Source organism: Pristis pectinata, chromosome 2 (genome assembly GCF_009764475.1).
Source record: "Pristis pectinata isolate sPriPec2 chromosome 2, sPriPec2.1.pri, whole genome shotgun sequence".
NCBI lineage: Eukaryota > Metazoa > Chordata > Chondrichthyes > Rhinopristiformes > Pristidae > Pristis > Pristis pectinata.
In genome coordinates, this window is record NC_067406.1 from 84845635 (window position 1) to 84862765 (window position 17131).

General features: G+C 40.8%; 1 protein-coding gene across 2 annotated transcripts in view; it reads right to left on the bottom strand.

The window, feature by feature from the left end:
• Positions 1 to 17131, bottom strand: part of shroom3 (shroom family member 3) — a 354478-nt gene that overhangs the window by 155363 nt on the left and 181984 nt on the right. The window contains exon 2 of one of the 2 annotated variants that reach the window (XM_052042990.1): positions 16436 to 16590. In XM_052042990.1, coding sequence (XP_051898950.1) covers positions 16436 to 16590 — 155 coding nt within the window. Of the gene's footprint in view, positions 1 to 16381; positions 16591 to 17131 lie in introns of those variants that run through there. The other variant, XM_052042998.1, reaches the window with a different exon arrangement.

The window sequence follows — 17131 nt, forward strand, 5'->3', positions numbered from 1 at the left end:
AAATGTTAATTGAATTTGCCTCATGAAATTGGTCACAAAAGCAAAAGAAAGAAGCGATATAATAATGTCTGAAATAAGAATAGTTTTGAAACAACAATACTGCACCATTAAGTCTGATAAAACATTTTAACCAGTGTAATGTTTAAGGTATTTTAAAAATATTATGATTATAATTGGAGGTGGAAGCAAATATTGTCGAGCTTGTCTCAGCAGTTAGTCGGTTCATTACTTTCATATTTGGCAGAGAGGGCAGGAAAGCAGTGAATACTTCTCAAAAGTAGATAATGAGATAACATTGAGTTCTTTATCACCACGAAAGTAGCAGTACAGTAGAGGTGTTGCCTTGCACCTCCAGAGACCTGGGTTCAACCTTGACCTCGGACGCTGTCTGTACGGAGTTTACTTCTTTCCCTGTGACCACATAGGTTTCCTCTGGGAGCTCTGGTTTCCTCCCACATCCTAAAAATGTACAAGTTCGTAGATTAACAGGCTACTGTAAATTGCCCTGAGATGAATGGTGGAATTTGGGGAGATGCTGACATTCCTGTCAGTTTCTATCCAGAATACAATGGGTTAGGGTACAGTTAAGGTAAAAATGACTGCTTGATGGTCGCACGAACCCGGAGAGTTGAAGGACGAGTTCCAGGCTGCATCTCTCTCTATATATTCTAAGAAGACAAATTACCTGAATTAATACTTCAGAAGCTGAAAATAAATGCACCTTTATATTTAATCTCTGAAGCATTCTACATAGATGAATTATATTTACGAAGTGAAAATCCTAATTTCAATATTTAATTTCTTCTGAAATACAACTTTGCTGATTGCAGAACTTTCACTATGCTGATGTTAGAAAAGATTGCTTCAATTATGCTGCTATAAGAATGATGGTACAGTGCGGACTTGGAGAACAAAAGGGCCTATTTCCATACTGTTTCTAAAAAATAGAGGACGTAAGAAAGGGGGGCAGGAGTAGGTCCCTCAAGCCTTCTCTGCTGCTCATGACCTCGACTCTACTGTCCTATCTATTCCTCACAACCCCTCACTCACCTGTAGTCCAAAAATATCATCTGTAGAGTTTTTCTTCAAAAACTAAAAGTTTGAAACATATGGCGAGATAACACTGTTGAATAATATACTGATGTTGTGCTAAATCTCTTCCCTTGTTGAGTTCCCAAATAAACAATAACTTGCCAGACCGGTAAAAATGTCTTGTTTGGGGGTCAGGGAGAAGTTTGGTGATATCACTAACTTAATTTAAGACCAGCAGTACCAAATATGAATAAGGCAGATGTTTGAAAACATTAAGGCTCATTAAGGTAGCGTAGGGGGTGGCATGGTAGCGTAGGGGGTAGCACGGCAGCGTAGCAGTTAGCGCAATGCTATTACAGCGCCAGCGATCGGGGTTCGATTCCCGTCGCAGTCTGTAAGGAGTTTGTACGTTCTCCCGTGTCTGCGTGGGTTTCCGCCTGGTGCTCGGGTTTCCGCCTGGTGCTCCGGTTTCCTCCCACACTCTAATGACATATGGGTAGGTTAATTTGGGGTTTAAAACGGGCCGGAAGGGCCTGTTACCACGCTGTAAATAAAAAAAAATTGTTCTCATTGCAATGTACTCATTGATATCTATTACATAACTTTGCATACATTTCAAAATCCCAATTTTCTTTAAATGTATATCCAGTTCCGTCTTCAGAACACTATGGCCAGAGGATATGGCCAGTTTTGGCAACCATTAAATAGTGGCTGTGTAGGTGGCCTGGCAAGTTCCAGTCTGGAAATTTTATGTTTGTACCTGCTTCATTCTGCCTAAATCATGCTTTAATTTTGCTTATTCCTGAAGTATACTGAAGTATACTGAGGAATGCTGCACTACTGGATGAGATATCCTTCAGGAGAAAAAGAAATTGTTTTTCTTTTATTTTGAAGTTTATTGTCCTATGCACAAGTATGGTGAGGTACAGGTACAATGAAAAACATTTTGGACAAGAACACATTACATTTGAGGAAGATGTATTTCCTGTCTCAGAAGAGATGGGGTATTGGGTGGGGGTGGGTGGTGGTAAGAGGTCCTGGGGGGGGGGGGGGGAGGCTAAAAGTCCCTGGAGCCCAAGAGGACCCAGGAGAAGGGTCAAGAAGGGAAGGAGGGAAGGCTAAAGATCTCAGAAGAGGCCATGGATGAGACCAGAAGTCCTGGGAGAGACCAAAAGGAAGGCTAAAGATCTCAGAAGATGCTGAGGGAAAGCTAGAGTAAAGCCTAGATGATGCTAACTTAAGGGCAGGGGTAACATTTTCATATGCAAAATGACTCGGCTCTCTGGGATAGACTATTCCAAACATCAACAACCCTCTGAGAGAAGAAATCAGTCAACATCTCACTCTTAAACAACCAATCTTTAGAATTCAAACATCATCCTGCTAAAGAATGTGAACAAGGGGTATTTCTGTGGTAAGTGGTGTGGTTATTGAGCAATATTGGGGCACTGGAGTGGGGTTTCAACCAGTAGGTGGCTGCAATTAATGGCGGAGGGGATAACATTTGGAGCTTCCATCATGGGCTTGTGCCCAACATATGGGCCATGGGGCTTGAGGAACTAGGGCAAGATGTGGACAGTTAGTGCCATATTGGGCCCCACCACCAGCTCCATGGAATAAAAGGGTAAACATGGACTTAAGATATTGCATTTATGCCCTTAATGTAGTCATCATGATTACTGATCACCATTTTAAAACCAATATTCATAAAGCTTTGCAATAGATTTAAACTTGAGGCATTGAAGCTTCTCGTACTTCAAAATAAAAGAAAAACATTTTCTCTATCACTACAATGTGCCAAAGGGTTCATCGTCTCTGGAGAACAATGGTTTATTTGTAAAGACGATATATTGATCATGGTTTGCAGCTTCCAACGGAACACCCTGTATGCAAATATGTTTGCATCAGAATTTTGCATCATATTATTAAATGGAGGAAAATGGCATCGTGTTTCCAAAGCCGAAATTATACACAGAGTAGCACTCATGAAATGATGCACATTTACCTTTCATAATCTCAGGATGTCTCAAAATACTTTAGAGCTGACAGAATATTTTAGAAGTGTAGTCACCTTCGCGATGTTGGGAAAGGGGTACCGAATGTGCCTGCAGAAAACTCCAACCAAAAGCAATGTGACAGAGGCCAGATAGTTTGTTTTAGAGATATTGACTGAAGGTTGAACATTGATCAGGACATCTGGATAATTACCTTTATTTCTCTTCAAACTAGGGCCATCAGATTTTTTTTACATCTGTGTTTTTTCTGTACTTTTGTCTTGTTTTGCAGAGTCTTTTTTTTCACTGTCTGGTATAATTTATATTCTGTGTGTTGTCTGAACCTATGTGCTTACAATGCTGCTGCAAGCAAGTTTTTCATTGTACCTGTACCTCACTGTACTTGTGCATACGACAATAAACTTGATTTGACTTGACAGCATGGGTTTCACCTGAAGGACATCTTGTCCAGTAGTGCAGCATCCCTCAGTACACTTCAGGAATAAGCAAAACTAAAGGACTGAAGGCCACACCTTGGTGCAAAAGATGGGAGCAGTGATCAAGAGCTCGGTTGAAAAATGAGGTTTGAGAACACTCTTCAAGAAGGGCACAAGCTTTTGTAGAGTATTTTGCAGGTGGGAGATTGAATATTCTGATACCAACAATGTGATGGGAACCCGAGGAAGGATGAAGCCACAGAAGGTTATGGATGCAGTGCAAGAGGTGTTGGAGTGGTGCAAGACTAAAGGAGGCATGTAGGTTGAACTTGGCAGAGCCATGTAGGAACTTGAGGAAAGGAGGGGGATTTTAAATTCAATACAGCAGATTTCAATTTTATTGCTCAAGTAGTTACTGCAGTTGCTGGATGACAAACTGTTGACAAAATGGCCCAACTATAATTGATTTGATGTCATTGAAAATTTCTGCCTTCAAGAAAGTGTGTTGAATCCCTCATGTTGGTTTCCCACCTGAACAGCAAATAGAAAATCTCCTTCAAAGTGTTGAGATTCTTATAATAATTTACCAAATGCTTGGGTAATACATAATTTGAGCCTGATGAAATCTAAATTCAAATCAAATAGATTTAGAAGTTAGGGGGAATCACAGGAAACAGTATTTGGAGAGCAGGATGTATATAAAACAGCTATGGAGTCAGAGAGTCATACAACATGGAAACAGACCCTTTGGTCCAACTTGTCTATGCCGACTGTGTTGCCCAGCAAGCTAGTCCCATCTGCCCACATTTGGCCAATAGCTCTCGAAACCTATCCATGTGCTTATCCAGATGACTTTTAAATGTTACTAATGTGCCTGCCTCAACCACTATTTCTGGCAGCTCACTCCGAATACGCACCACCCCTTACGTGAAGAAGCTGCCCCGAGTGTCTCTTTTAAATCTCTCAGCTCTGATCTTAAACCTATGCGCTCTTGTTTTTAGCACCCAATCCCTGGGAAAAAGACTATGTGCTTTCACCCTGTCTATGCCCCTTATGATATTATATACCTCGATCAGGTCACCCCTCAATCTCCTGTGTTCCAGGGAATCAAGTCCTAGTCTACACAATCTCTCATTGTAACTCAGGTCCCCAAGTCCAGGCAACATCCTGGTAAATCTTTTCTGCACTCCTTCCAGTTTAATAACATTTTTCCAATAACAGGGTGACCAAAACTGTACACAATACTCCAAGTGCGGCCTCACCAATGTCTTCTATAACTGCATCATAACTTCCCAACTCCTGTACTCAGTGCCCTGACTGATGAAGGTCAGTGTGCCAAATGCCTTCTTCACCATCCTATCTACCTGTGACGCTGCTTTCAGCAAACTATGCACTTGCACTCCTAAGTCCCTTTGCTCCATAACACTCCCCAGGGTCCTACCATTCACTGTATAAGTCCTATCCTAGTTTGATCTCCCAAAATGCAATACCTCACATTTATCTGGATTAAAAGCCATTTGCCAGTCCTCAGCCCACATACCCAGCTGATCAAGATCCCCCCGTAATTTTTCAAAACCTTCTACACTGTCTACAACAGCACCTAGTTTAGTATCATCTGCCTTGTGTATTCACATCCAAATCATTAATATAAATTACAAACAACAAAGGTCCCAGCACCGACCCTGTGGCAAACCACTTCATATAGGCCTTCAGTCTGAGAAATAACTCTCGACTATCACCTTCTGCTTCCTACTACTGAGCCAATTATAAATCCAATCCACTGTCTCCCCCTAAATCCCATGTGATCTAACCTTCCAGACCTGCCTGCCATGAGGGACCTTCTCAAAGGCATTGTTAAAGTCTATGTACACAACATCCCATACCCTACCCTTATCTACCCTCTTGGTTACCTCCTTGAAGAACTCCAGGAGATTTGTCAGATACAAAGCTGTGCTGATTGTCCCGAATCAGACCCTGTCTCTCCAAATGTTGGTAGATCCTGTCCCTCAGAATCCCCTCCAGCAATTTACCCACCAATGATGTCACTGGCCTGTAGTTTCCTGCCCTGTTTTTGCTACCCTTTTTAAACAATGGTATCACATTAGCCACTCTCCAGTCCTCCTGTGGCCAGAGATGAAGCAAAAATCTCTGCAAAGGCCTCTGCAATTTCTTCTTTAGCTTCCCTCAAGGTCCAACAATGCACTAGGTCAAGGCCTGAGGATTTATCCACCTTAATGCACTTTAAGGCCTCCAATACCTCCTCCCTGTTAATTTGTATGTGGTCCAAGACAACACTACTCATTTTCCCCATTTCCTTAACTTCCACCATTTTCTCCACAGTAAAAACTTAAGAGAAATATTAATTAAAAATCTTACCCATTTCCTTTGGCTCCACACACAGACAACCATGCCGATCTTTAAGGGGATTTCTCTCCCTAGCCACCCTTTTACTTTTTAAATACCTATAGAATCTCTTGGGATTTTGCTTCACCTCGCCTGCCAGATCCTTCTTATATTCTCTTTTTGCCCTCCTAACTTCTCTCTTAAGTGCACCCCTACACTTCTTGTAGTCATCAAGAGATTCACTATTTCCCAATTGCTCATGCATGGTGTATGCCTCCCTCTTTTTCTTAACCAGAGCTTCGATATCTCTCGTCAACCAGGGTTTCTCTAAACCTGCCAGCCTTTCCCTTCACCCTAACAGGAACATGTAGGCCCTGGACTCCTGACATCACACTTTTAAAGGCCTCCCACTTGGCAGACGCTCCTTTCCCTGCAAACAATCTCACCCAATCAACCTCTGCAAGACCCTGCCTAATGGCTCCAAAATTGACTCTGACCCAGTTCGTGACCTTAACCTGTGAACCAGCCGTATCCTTCTCCATAACTATTTTAAAACTAATAGAATTATGGTCACTGGACCCATGGAAAATCCCATGGAAAATTTCCAAGTCAGAACTAATTTGCTTCACTGTCAACAGTGATTATAATTAAAGGGTGCTGTAGTGGCTTTGCAGTGCTTTGGGATATTGTGAGTCTGTAAGATGTACTATATGCATTCTTATATAGGTTCTTCCTTTATTATGCTCAGATTATATTAGCAACTGGGGTTTTCTGCTTGTGCATTCATCTGGAAATATCTTCCTGTCCATTGAAATGAAATTGCAAACTGGTGACTGTGCAAGTGGAAAAGACTAGTCAGTGTGATTTACTCTGCCGTGACCCGATGTGGAACTAAATTTTCCAGTGCACATTTTGATGCGCAATGAAATGCATTAAAGCACAGTAATGTGTGAATATGTATATTTTAAAGGATTTTCTCATATCAGCTCAAAGCTTGAGAACTAGATGCTATGGAATTGAAAGGCGCAATTATTCTTAGTGCTGATAACTGATTTGTTATGAGCACTAAGAATTATGATTTGATTATGATTTCAAACACATATCTGTCAAAGTTTCAAAGCTTTGGGTGCATTTCCATTTAAAAAAAACAAAAATGTTAATATTCCCACCCCCCCCCCCCCCCACTCCCTGCAAAAAGGACATTAAAAAATTAACAAATAGTAAACCAGGTCTGAATGGAGACCTGTACATCCAAAGACTATGAGGGAAGTAAATTCCTTTGACTTACCTGGATTTCAGGAATTTTATGTATATTTTGAGTTCACATTCTGTAGTTTGTTTTGGTGAAAACTGAAAGCGAAAGGCTCCCACATTATGACATGAAAGATGATGTTACCTTGGAGCTCAATGGGTCATGAACTTTTCACCGCCTCAGCTGCAGTCACATTCAACATCGCAATAAATATATTTTAGGGGGAAAGAAACTAAACCAGAGAAACGTGTGATTTTTGCAATGGCAGGTTTAAACATTTTTGAAAGGGAAAATGAGCTGCAATAGTACAACTATTGTGATGCTGTGTTGTTATTCCCTTCTCACAACAAACAGCCAAGCAAGTTGGAAAAATTAACTATGAAGAGAAATTATTTGAAGTGCAGACTCCAGACAGAGGTGGAGTAAAATTGGGACAATCATAATTCACTAGTGCAGAAATGTTTTTTGTTGTTTAACAATGTTTTGTTTGTGTTCATGTTCGAAGTATCATTTAAATCCAGTGCTATTTTGGTGATATCGTTGATGTAAAGATTACGGAAATTTTCTCTTTAGTTCTCAATCCCTTTGCATAAAGATTAACATCTCTTAGTCCTTTGTGCTTCACTCCTTTACTGACAAACCAGATGGTCAATTTCCACAATCTAAGTATTATAATTAGTTGGCCACACCTGAAGCTACATTCTGCTAATGGAACATTTATACAATAGGCTTGTATTAGCATGTGCTGCATTTATATAGAGTAAAATACAGAACTTAAGTGCAATCACAATGAAAGCTTACTTCTGAAACCACAAGAGTAGAGCTCAGGTTGGTTGTTGTTTGAGCTCTTGGGATGGTATTGTACATTTACCTCTTTGTACATTGACCTAATATTACTGGGTCCTCGTGAAGTCCCGTTTCTCATTTCTCTGCTGCGATTCAATGGACTGTCCATCAATAAAATCTCAACTCCCATATCTACAGTGAGGACACACTATCCTCCCTCACCACAAGCTCTCCACCATACCACTGCCTCTAATCCCTCATGCTGCATGTCTAACGTACAGTATTGAATGAGGAGAAACATCTTTCAACCATAACCGTAATGCCTACAGTCTGATCATATTATTAAAGAAGTACAGAGAAGCATACTTGGGGATGCAAAAAAGGTTTGCAAGAATGATACCACAAATATGAGGTTATATCCACTAGGAAAAGATAAACAGCCTATGTCACTCTTGAAAAGATAAGGCTGAGGACTAACCCAGTATAGGACTGTACAATTATGAAAGGTTTTAGACAGAGAGTGATTTTACTTGTGGGTAACAGCAAAACTAGAGACCATCAATGCAAGATAGGAACCAAACTGCTAAGTTGAAAGAAACTGAGTAGTGAAACAATGGTATTTATGATCAGAATCAGGTTTATTATCACTGACATATGTCATGAAGTTTGTTGCTTTGGGGCAGCAGTACAGTGCGAGACATAAAGACATAAAAATTACTATAAGTTACAAAATTAAATAAATAGTGTAAAAGAGGAATAACGAGGTAGTGTTCATGAGTTAATGGACCGTTCATAAATCTGATGGCGAAGAAGATGTTCCTGAAATGCTGAGTGTGGGTCTTCAGGCTCCTGGATTGTGATTATGATTGGGGGAGGGGTAGGATTGCTGGGGAATGTTGCGATTGAGGAAGATGGTATGACTGCTTTTAAGAGCATCTAAATAACCATGTGGGGCACAAGGTAATGGAGGGTGTGATGGATAAAGGTATTCAAGGGAGGATGGGAAAAAGTCCAAGTGGAGTATAAGTGTCTGCATGGACTGGCTGGAACAAATGGTGTGTTCTTGCGCTGTGCATTCTATATAGTCCCATAAAGCGACTGTATTTGGATTTAGACACCCACCACTCTTTTTGCACCACTGATTTCAAATCCAACAATCTGGTGCTAAAGCAGATCCCTAGCAACCTTTGCATTACATTTGATCGAACCTGAGCTTCCCATCCCCTCTCCTCCACATCACCAAGACAAAGTACCTCCACTGCTACCCCAACTAACCTGCTCCCAAAAGCTTCATGCCCTACTTACCTCCAGACTCAAACATTCCAATATTTTCCTGGCACTTCATAAACTCAAGATTTCCAAAATTCTGCTGCTCGCGTCCCAACCCACACCGAGTTCTATTCACCAACACCCAGGTGCTCACTGAGCTACTTCAGTTTCCAAATCCATTTCTTGTCTGGTACTGAAAATCAAAAAGAAACCTGCAAATGCTGGAAATCTGAAATAAAAAGAGTGCTGGAAATAGTCAGCAGGTCAGGCAGTATCAATGGCGAGAGAAACTAAGTCCAACAATACCTTGATTTTCTTTCTCATTTTTTAATCACTGTGTGGCCTCCCTCCTCCTCCTGTGTTATCCACTGCAGTGTGAGAACCATTTAAAATTTCTGTGCCCCTGTAGTTGGCCTCTTTCACTCTCCTGATTACCATCCCTTCACTACTGCCCATCATATCTCAGTTGCCTGGGCTAGAATTTCCTCCTGAACTTCTCCACCTCTAAGGTCTTTAAAGCTTTCTTTTTGACAACTTTAATGCCCCTGTCCTAATACTTACTTGACTGAATACATTTTAGTTTACAATGTTCCTATGAAGCATCTAACAGTTTTAGTCTACTACTGAAAAAAGGCAATCGACCACGCCATTCAAGTCCCCTGAAAGTTGAGAGACTGCAATCTGACACTGTCGGTTTGTCACAGGCATCTGAAAAGACAATTCAGTCCAGTTCCTGTTCAGATGCCGTATTTCATCAGGCTCCATTCTGGCTGCTGCTCTTTCCCCACTTCATTCTTTACCCTGCTCCTTTTTGTTCACAGAGGCTCCCACATCTGTTTTCCTTCTGGTGCTCTCAGGTACTGGCCTGCCAGTCTCCCTATTTCCTCTCTAGGTCCCCTTTTTCCCCTCATCTTTCACTTAACTCTCACTGAGTCCCTATTCTGAAACCACCTCTGAAAACTTTCTGTGACAATCAGAACAGAACAATGCAGACAGGTAAACATCAGGAAAGTGAAGTCACTGAACCACTGTCACTGTGAATCATATCAGAATGATCAGAAAGATGACACAATATTCCAAAACAGGCACCACACTGTAGACTCATTATTAAGGCCCAGACATGGAGAGTCAGGAGAGTAGCAGTAAGCTGTCTAAAAAATAGAGAGAAAACAAAGAACATAAGTTAAAGGTTATTGCTAAGTTGGCAAAAGTTCATTATAGATGTGTCACATGTAATATTGGGCCATGAATTATAATTGTTTCTTTAATGCTGACATCCTTTTAAGAATTGCTTCGCATGACCAATTGTTTCTAGTATTTCAACAGCCTTTGGGGAAAGAAATGAACTGTCAGGTATGATTTGTTAGCTATGATTCAACAAATAGATTTGTTGATTGTTTAAATTGCTGACTGTTTACAATTTCCTAGAGAGTGAATAAGAAAATTACTGAGACATGTTGTTCGAATTTCTGCTTGATAAAATTGTGAAATTTAGACACCGTGCCTGTAATGAAATGTTGACTGCGCACAAGGCTTTCCCAGTTAAGATAATATGTGGATATACACTGAGAGGGAGTGAGCTGTGCAAGTTAAAGGATAGAGTACAAGATAAAACAGCTCAACCTGCCAAAGCCCTGAGATTTTCAGGCAAGTAACCTACGTAAAGAACGGAAGAATGAAAGGAAGAGTTCATACAGTGTATTGTGCTGGCTGGGAGATAAACCAGAGAAGACAAAAGTAAAGATGTTATTTTATCTCACTGTTCACAAAGGAAGAGAATTGTACCATATCATAAAGATCTCAAATAAGACCCTGGAGAATTCACTACATTAAACCTCTGATAATCTGGCACCCTAAGGATTTTGCTGGTACCGGACTAGCAGATTTTTTGGACTATTGTAAATGACTTGTATTATCCCCAAACACTTTTATTTTACTTTTTTCCCCACATGTTGCACAATAGCATAATAGATTTTGTAGTGAATCCAGTGAGTTTAAAGCAAATGGTACACTCCAAGGTCTCAGACGAGCGAAGACCAGAGAAGATGTCGTATGGTCAGTGAAGAGGGGAAAACTGAGGAAGAGGAAGAATAAGACCATGACTGGGAGGCCTGATCAGCAGATATAATTGTAGTCGAACAATTGAACTTCAAAATGAAGGAACTTTCCAACCTGGGTCTTTTGATCATCAGAGATGGTTTGAAGCCAGATCTAGTAAAAAATCTAGGCTGTGAAAGAGATGTAGAGCAGAACAGCACTGGAGTACAGCGCTGTGTGGAGTTTATTACCATCTGAGCAAGTTCCTGCCTCATCAGAGATCCAACATAAAGGGACAATACACAGTTAATGGCAGGATCCTTAACAGCATTGGTGAACAGAGGGATCTTAGGGTGCAGGTATATGTCTCCCTAAATGTGGCTGCACAGGTTGATAAGGTGGTTGATAGTTGAGGCATTGAGTTCAAGAGCCAGGAAGCTATGTTGCAGCTTTATAAAAGTCTGGTTAGGCCGCATATGGAGTATTGCATTCAATTCTGGTTGCCTCATTATAGGAAGGATGTGGAGGCTTTGGAGAGGGTACAGAGGAGGTTTACCAGGATGCTGCCTTGTTTGGAGGACATGTGCTATGAGGAGAGGTTAGACAAGCTGGGGCTGTTTTCTCTAGAGCAGCAGAAGCTGAGGGGAGATTCAACAGAAGTTTATAAAATTACATGAGGCATAGATAGAGTAGGCAGCCAGTATCTTTTCCCCAGGATTGAAGTGTCTTGTACTAGAGGGCATGCATTTAAGGTCAGAAGGGGGAAGAACAAAGGAGATGTGCGAGGCAATTTTTTTTGTATAAAGACTGGTGGGGGCCTGGAATGCCCTGCCAGGGGTGGTGGTAGAGGCAGATAGCATAGGAGCATTTATGAGACTCTTAGAAAGGCACATGAACCTGCAGAGGCAGGGAGGGATATGGTCAATGTGTGGCGAAGAGGGATTAGATTTAATTAGGAATCATTGGTTTAATTAGTCAGCACAACATCGTGGGCTGAAAGGTCTGTCCTGTGCTGTACTGTTCTTTGCTCTACTTGAGCTCCTCAAACAGCTGACCATGAGGATATGCGAATGCTGCTGCTTGGCACCCATGAGTAGGTGGTCAAATGAATCAAACAGTCACAGCAACAGTCTGAACTGCAAAACTTCAATGATAAAAGGAGCTGATACTTCAGAAAAGCGTCTTTAAGGAACTATCTTTCAAGAGCAATAGCTAATGGCACACAAGAGCAGAGCTCAGACACACAGAGATGTCTCAAGTACAAACTGAGAAGAAGGTCGGGTTACTGTGATCCTCGCACTGGAAAAGTATCACTAGTACACATGAGAGAACTTTATATGTACACAACGATCAGAAGTCACACAAGGTCATTGCTGTTAAGCGCCCTCCTGTACACCAAAGCTGTGGGGAACGCTTATGAGGAAAAAGCCATGCAATGTACAGTTTCGACAATGTCCAAGCAAACATGGGTCACCTCAAGGACACTGGAGATGCTGAGTCCAAGTGTATCAAAATTGTCATTGTTGTTGTGGAACTTGCCATAGTCCTTTTCTATATTGCTTAGTGTTGTCTGTAGACCACCACTTCTTGACAACAGACCCTGCAGAACTACAACCAGTTAGGACTAGATCAGGAAGAGTAGTATGCTGATGTAAGTGTCTCAAAGACTTTGTGCTGAAGGAAAGCACATTGAAAATCAGCAGCTACTTGATTTTTTTCCTTTTTATCTTCATTATTAAATATCCGTGGGCAATAATTGTTCCTCTAAATCCATCTCCCCTTCAGAATTTTGAACTGAAGTTCCAGAAGGAAGTTACTTGAAAGAAAGGATGCAAGGATACCTGTTTGTTCTGCAAGGTGATTCATAAATGAATCTCCTTTGCTTTTAGTTTAACTTACCAACTATTTCCTGGACCTTATAGAGTGAATATATGAGATATTGAGACAAAAGGAAGTAGAATTCCACTGGGAATGTAACTGACTACTGTTTACCATTTACGTTTCTAACTTGGACTTGGGAATCAGAGGCCTTATTCCAAAATTTGCAGCCACCAGCAAATTTGAGGATAATATAACAAAGGTTACTAAGCAAGATTAATAAATGTACAGAATGCAAAAAACAAACTGCTGGAGGAATTTACTGGGTCAGGTAGCATCAGTGGAGGGAAATGGATAGCCAATGTTTCAGGTCGAGATCCTTCGTCTAGTCTGAAAGATTAGAGGGAAATAGCTAGTATAAAGCGGTCAAGGAGAGTGGTGATGCAAGAGCTGGCAAGCGATAGGTGGTTCCAGGTGAGGAGGGGTGATTGGCAGATGGAGTCAGGTGGGATAAAAGAGGGTGGAAATAGTGACAGAGGCTGGGAGATGCTAGTGGATGCTACATAGGGCTGCAGCTGATGGAAGCTGATGGGAAAGGAAGGTTTACAGATGCTGCCTGACCCGCTGAGTTCCTCCAGCAGTTTATTTTTTGCTCCAGATTCCAACATCTGCAGAATCATGTGTCTCCAAACTGACAGAAAGCATGGCTAATTAGTAAAGAAATTCAATAGAGGTAAGCCTGACGTGGTGGAGGTTGTGGTGAAGAATAAGGATCCCTGTAGTTCTTGGAAAATAGGGCCCACTGATGATAGTGATGGGTTGCAAAGGCAGGATAGAGAGGTCACCACATTGGAAGCCAAACCCAGGGCCGTTGTTGCCTGCTGCCTCTGCTAACCCAAAAGTGAGTGGATTGAAATAGACTTGAGATTGTTAAAATTTTAACATCTAATCTGACCTACTCCAGAAGTTTGAATCCAGTCTCACAAGAACACAAGGAAATAGGAGCAAGAGTAGAGTCACCTGGCCCCTCAAACCTGCCCCACATTTCAATATGAACATGGCCTCAACTCCCCCTCTGTGCCATCCTCAGGGACCTAAGTGGGCTAGAGGAGCAGAATACATCACACATTATGGATGACATCCAATAAAATTAGAGGTGTAGTTAGAATAAAGCAAATTTAAGGAACTAACTTGAAAAGCACATGAAGCTTGCACGGAACCTTGGTTAGACCATACTTGACAGTATTGTTTAAAAAAAACCTGGTCTCACTTTAAATAAAGGACACAAAGGCTTTGGAGAAAGGGCAAAAAGGTTACAAAGCTGAAACCTAGAACCTGCTCTTTCCTGTAAATTGATAGCAGAGAGGTGTCCAATTTAAGTTTTTCAGCTTATGAATTGGTAATGTCACCAAAGACCTTCTGCATGTCCATCCTAATAAACCAGCTTCAGAATCAGATTTATTATCACTGACATATGACATGAAATTTGTTATTTTGCGGCAGTGGTACAGTGCAAAGACATAAAAATGTTCATGGATCATTCAGAAATCTGATGGCAGAGGGGAAGAAGCTGTTCCTGATTCATTGAGTTTGGGTCTTCAGGCTCTTGTATCTCCTCCCCGATGGTAGTAACGAGAAGGTGTATGGTGGAGAGGATTCTGACTGGTTGCATCACAGCCTGGTATGGAGCCACCAACGCACAGGATCGTAAGAGGCTGCAGAGGGTTGTAGACTCAGCCAGTTCCACCACAGACACAGCCCTCCCCACCATCGAGGACATCTTCAAGAGGTGGTGCCTCATGGCAGCAACCATCATTAAGGACCCTCATCATCCAGGACATACCCTCTTCTCGTTACTACCATCGGGGAGGAGATACAAGAGCCTGAAGACCCAAACTCAATGAATCAGGAACAGCTTCTTCCCCTCTGCCATCAGATTTCTGAATGATCCATGAACATTTTTATGTCTTTGCACTGTACCACTGCCGCAAAATAACAAATTTCATGTCATATGTCAGTGATAATAAATCTGATTCTGAAGCTGGTTTATTAGGATGGACATGCAGAAGGTCTTTCTGCTACCTTGGAGGGCAGGACCATACATAGAAGATGGGCACAAATAGATCCAATTTAGAAAAAAAAACATCCATAACCAGAGAATGGTGAGAAGATGGATCTACTGACTACAACGTGTAGTTAAGTGAGTAGCATTGATATGTTTAAAGGAAACCTGGATGCTACATGAGGGAGAAATTGAAGGATAGGGTGGAGGGAAGTCTGTTTGTTGTGTTGAATTGGGATGAATTGCCCATTTTTGTGCTGTAAAGTATGAATCGAGCTCCAGCTAGATGACTAAACCTAACTTCTGTGCTTACTGGTGATTTCATAAGTAAGCAGATGAATGTTTTTGTACATACTGTATATGCAAGCTATAATGCAGGATAATTCAAGTTTTCCTTAATTATATTGCCATTTTGCAAATTATAGCCTAAACATTGCTGATTGCCAAACATGGAAGGTGTATAGAATGAATAATTGAACATGGTGTGCAGAAATAGGTTGTGAAACACTCTGGAACAAGAATGATCCAATGGACTGGAACTCCAGATGACTGACAATAAGGTGATGTGACGGATGTAACTCAGAATCCAAATGGTGGGCGGATTGCACAATGTTCAATTGGTTAGTCAAGATGCATTTATATGCTGTGCTGTTGGAAAAAAAAGTCTTCTGATCAAAGAAATCATTACAAAAGATATTTTGCATTCGTAAACCAGGTTTTTCTACACCAGTTGATTTACATGAATGTGTCATTTACAAACTTAATTTAAATCCCTTATAATTTTGCAGGTAAATTATTTTACATTGAAACTATGGTTCAAGTGTGTTTAGTTCAAATCACTCAAAAGCAATTCCAAAAAACTTTTCACAAAAACTAACAATGGGAACGTGACTGCATCACCCACTTATCTTGAGAATAAACTATATCTAATACTATCAATAAACAGAATGAAAATAATGAAACCAGAGAAAGAGTACTTTGCTTGCCACCCACTTGAAGATCTTTAATTAATATCGTAGTCTCTAAGCTGAATGTTATTGCTACTTTAGGGATGTTACAAGATGATTTAAAGTAAATTTATCTAGTAAACAGATTTTGGAATGCAGAAGAAGAAGAAACACATGTAAATGGACTCTAGTGAATTCATAAGCATATACCTTTACTGACATAAAATTAAACACTGGAAACGCTCAGTATATCTGATAGTGTCTATAAGGAAAACTGTTGATATTTCGGGGTGCTGAAGGTCTACCCCTGAAAAATCAACATTTCTCTTCCCTTTGCAGAATTTTTCCAATGTTTGTCTGCATACGTCAATTTGATGCATATTTCAAACACCCACAACACTTACTTAGTTGAGATGTTTTTAGGCAGCATCTTCAGATGAATGGCTTGAATCTCATACCTGCGAATGAGCAGCTTCAGAGTCTTGTAGGAGCCTTTTACCAACGTAATGGCCTCTTGTCTATAGCCGCTCAGCTCCACATCATTGATATTGACCACTTCGTCTCCCACCTGCAGCTTGCTTGTGAGCAAATCCGCTTTCCCCCCTTCCTCAATCTGAAAGAGAGGAAAAAAAAGACTAAATTAATGGAACAAACCTTAAGCTTACGACCCTTCAATCATAGTTGAAGTTGACCTCCTGCAAGGCTTTAAGTTGCTTTGTTAATTAAACTGTGCCACCACACTTTTTAACCTTGACCCTCAGTAATGAGGAAAGCCACAATCCTGCGGTATTCATGGCACCACCTGCACAGAATTAGTGATTCACAAAATGCTGCTCAGCAAAGGTCTTATTCTTTTTCACTCTCAATGGCTTAGAGGAGCACAGCTACTTTAGCTTCGGATTTTGAACACAATTGTGTTGCCCAGCTTTTAAGGATGTCCACAGAACATCTTCTTCAACAATGTGAAAAAAATTCTGTGTCAATGCCTAATGTAGAGAATTAGATGCAGAATTAACCGCTGAACCATTTCTGTTGCATTTTCTTATGAGCAAATTCTTTTTTATTTTTATGTTTCAGAAAAATATTGCTGACTTATTTGTAAAGGCTGTGGCTATTTTCCCAAGAATATTAACTGTTCATTTCTGATATTATTA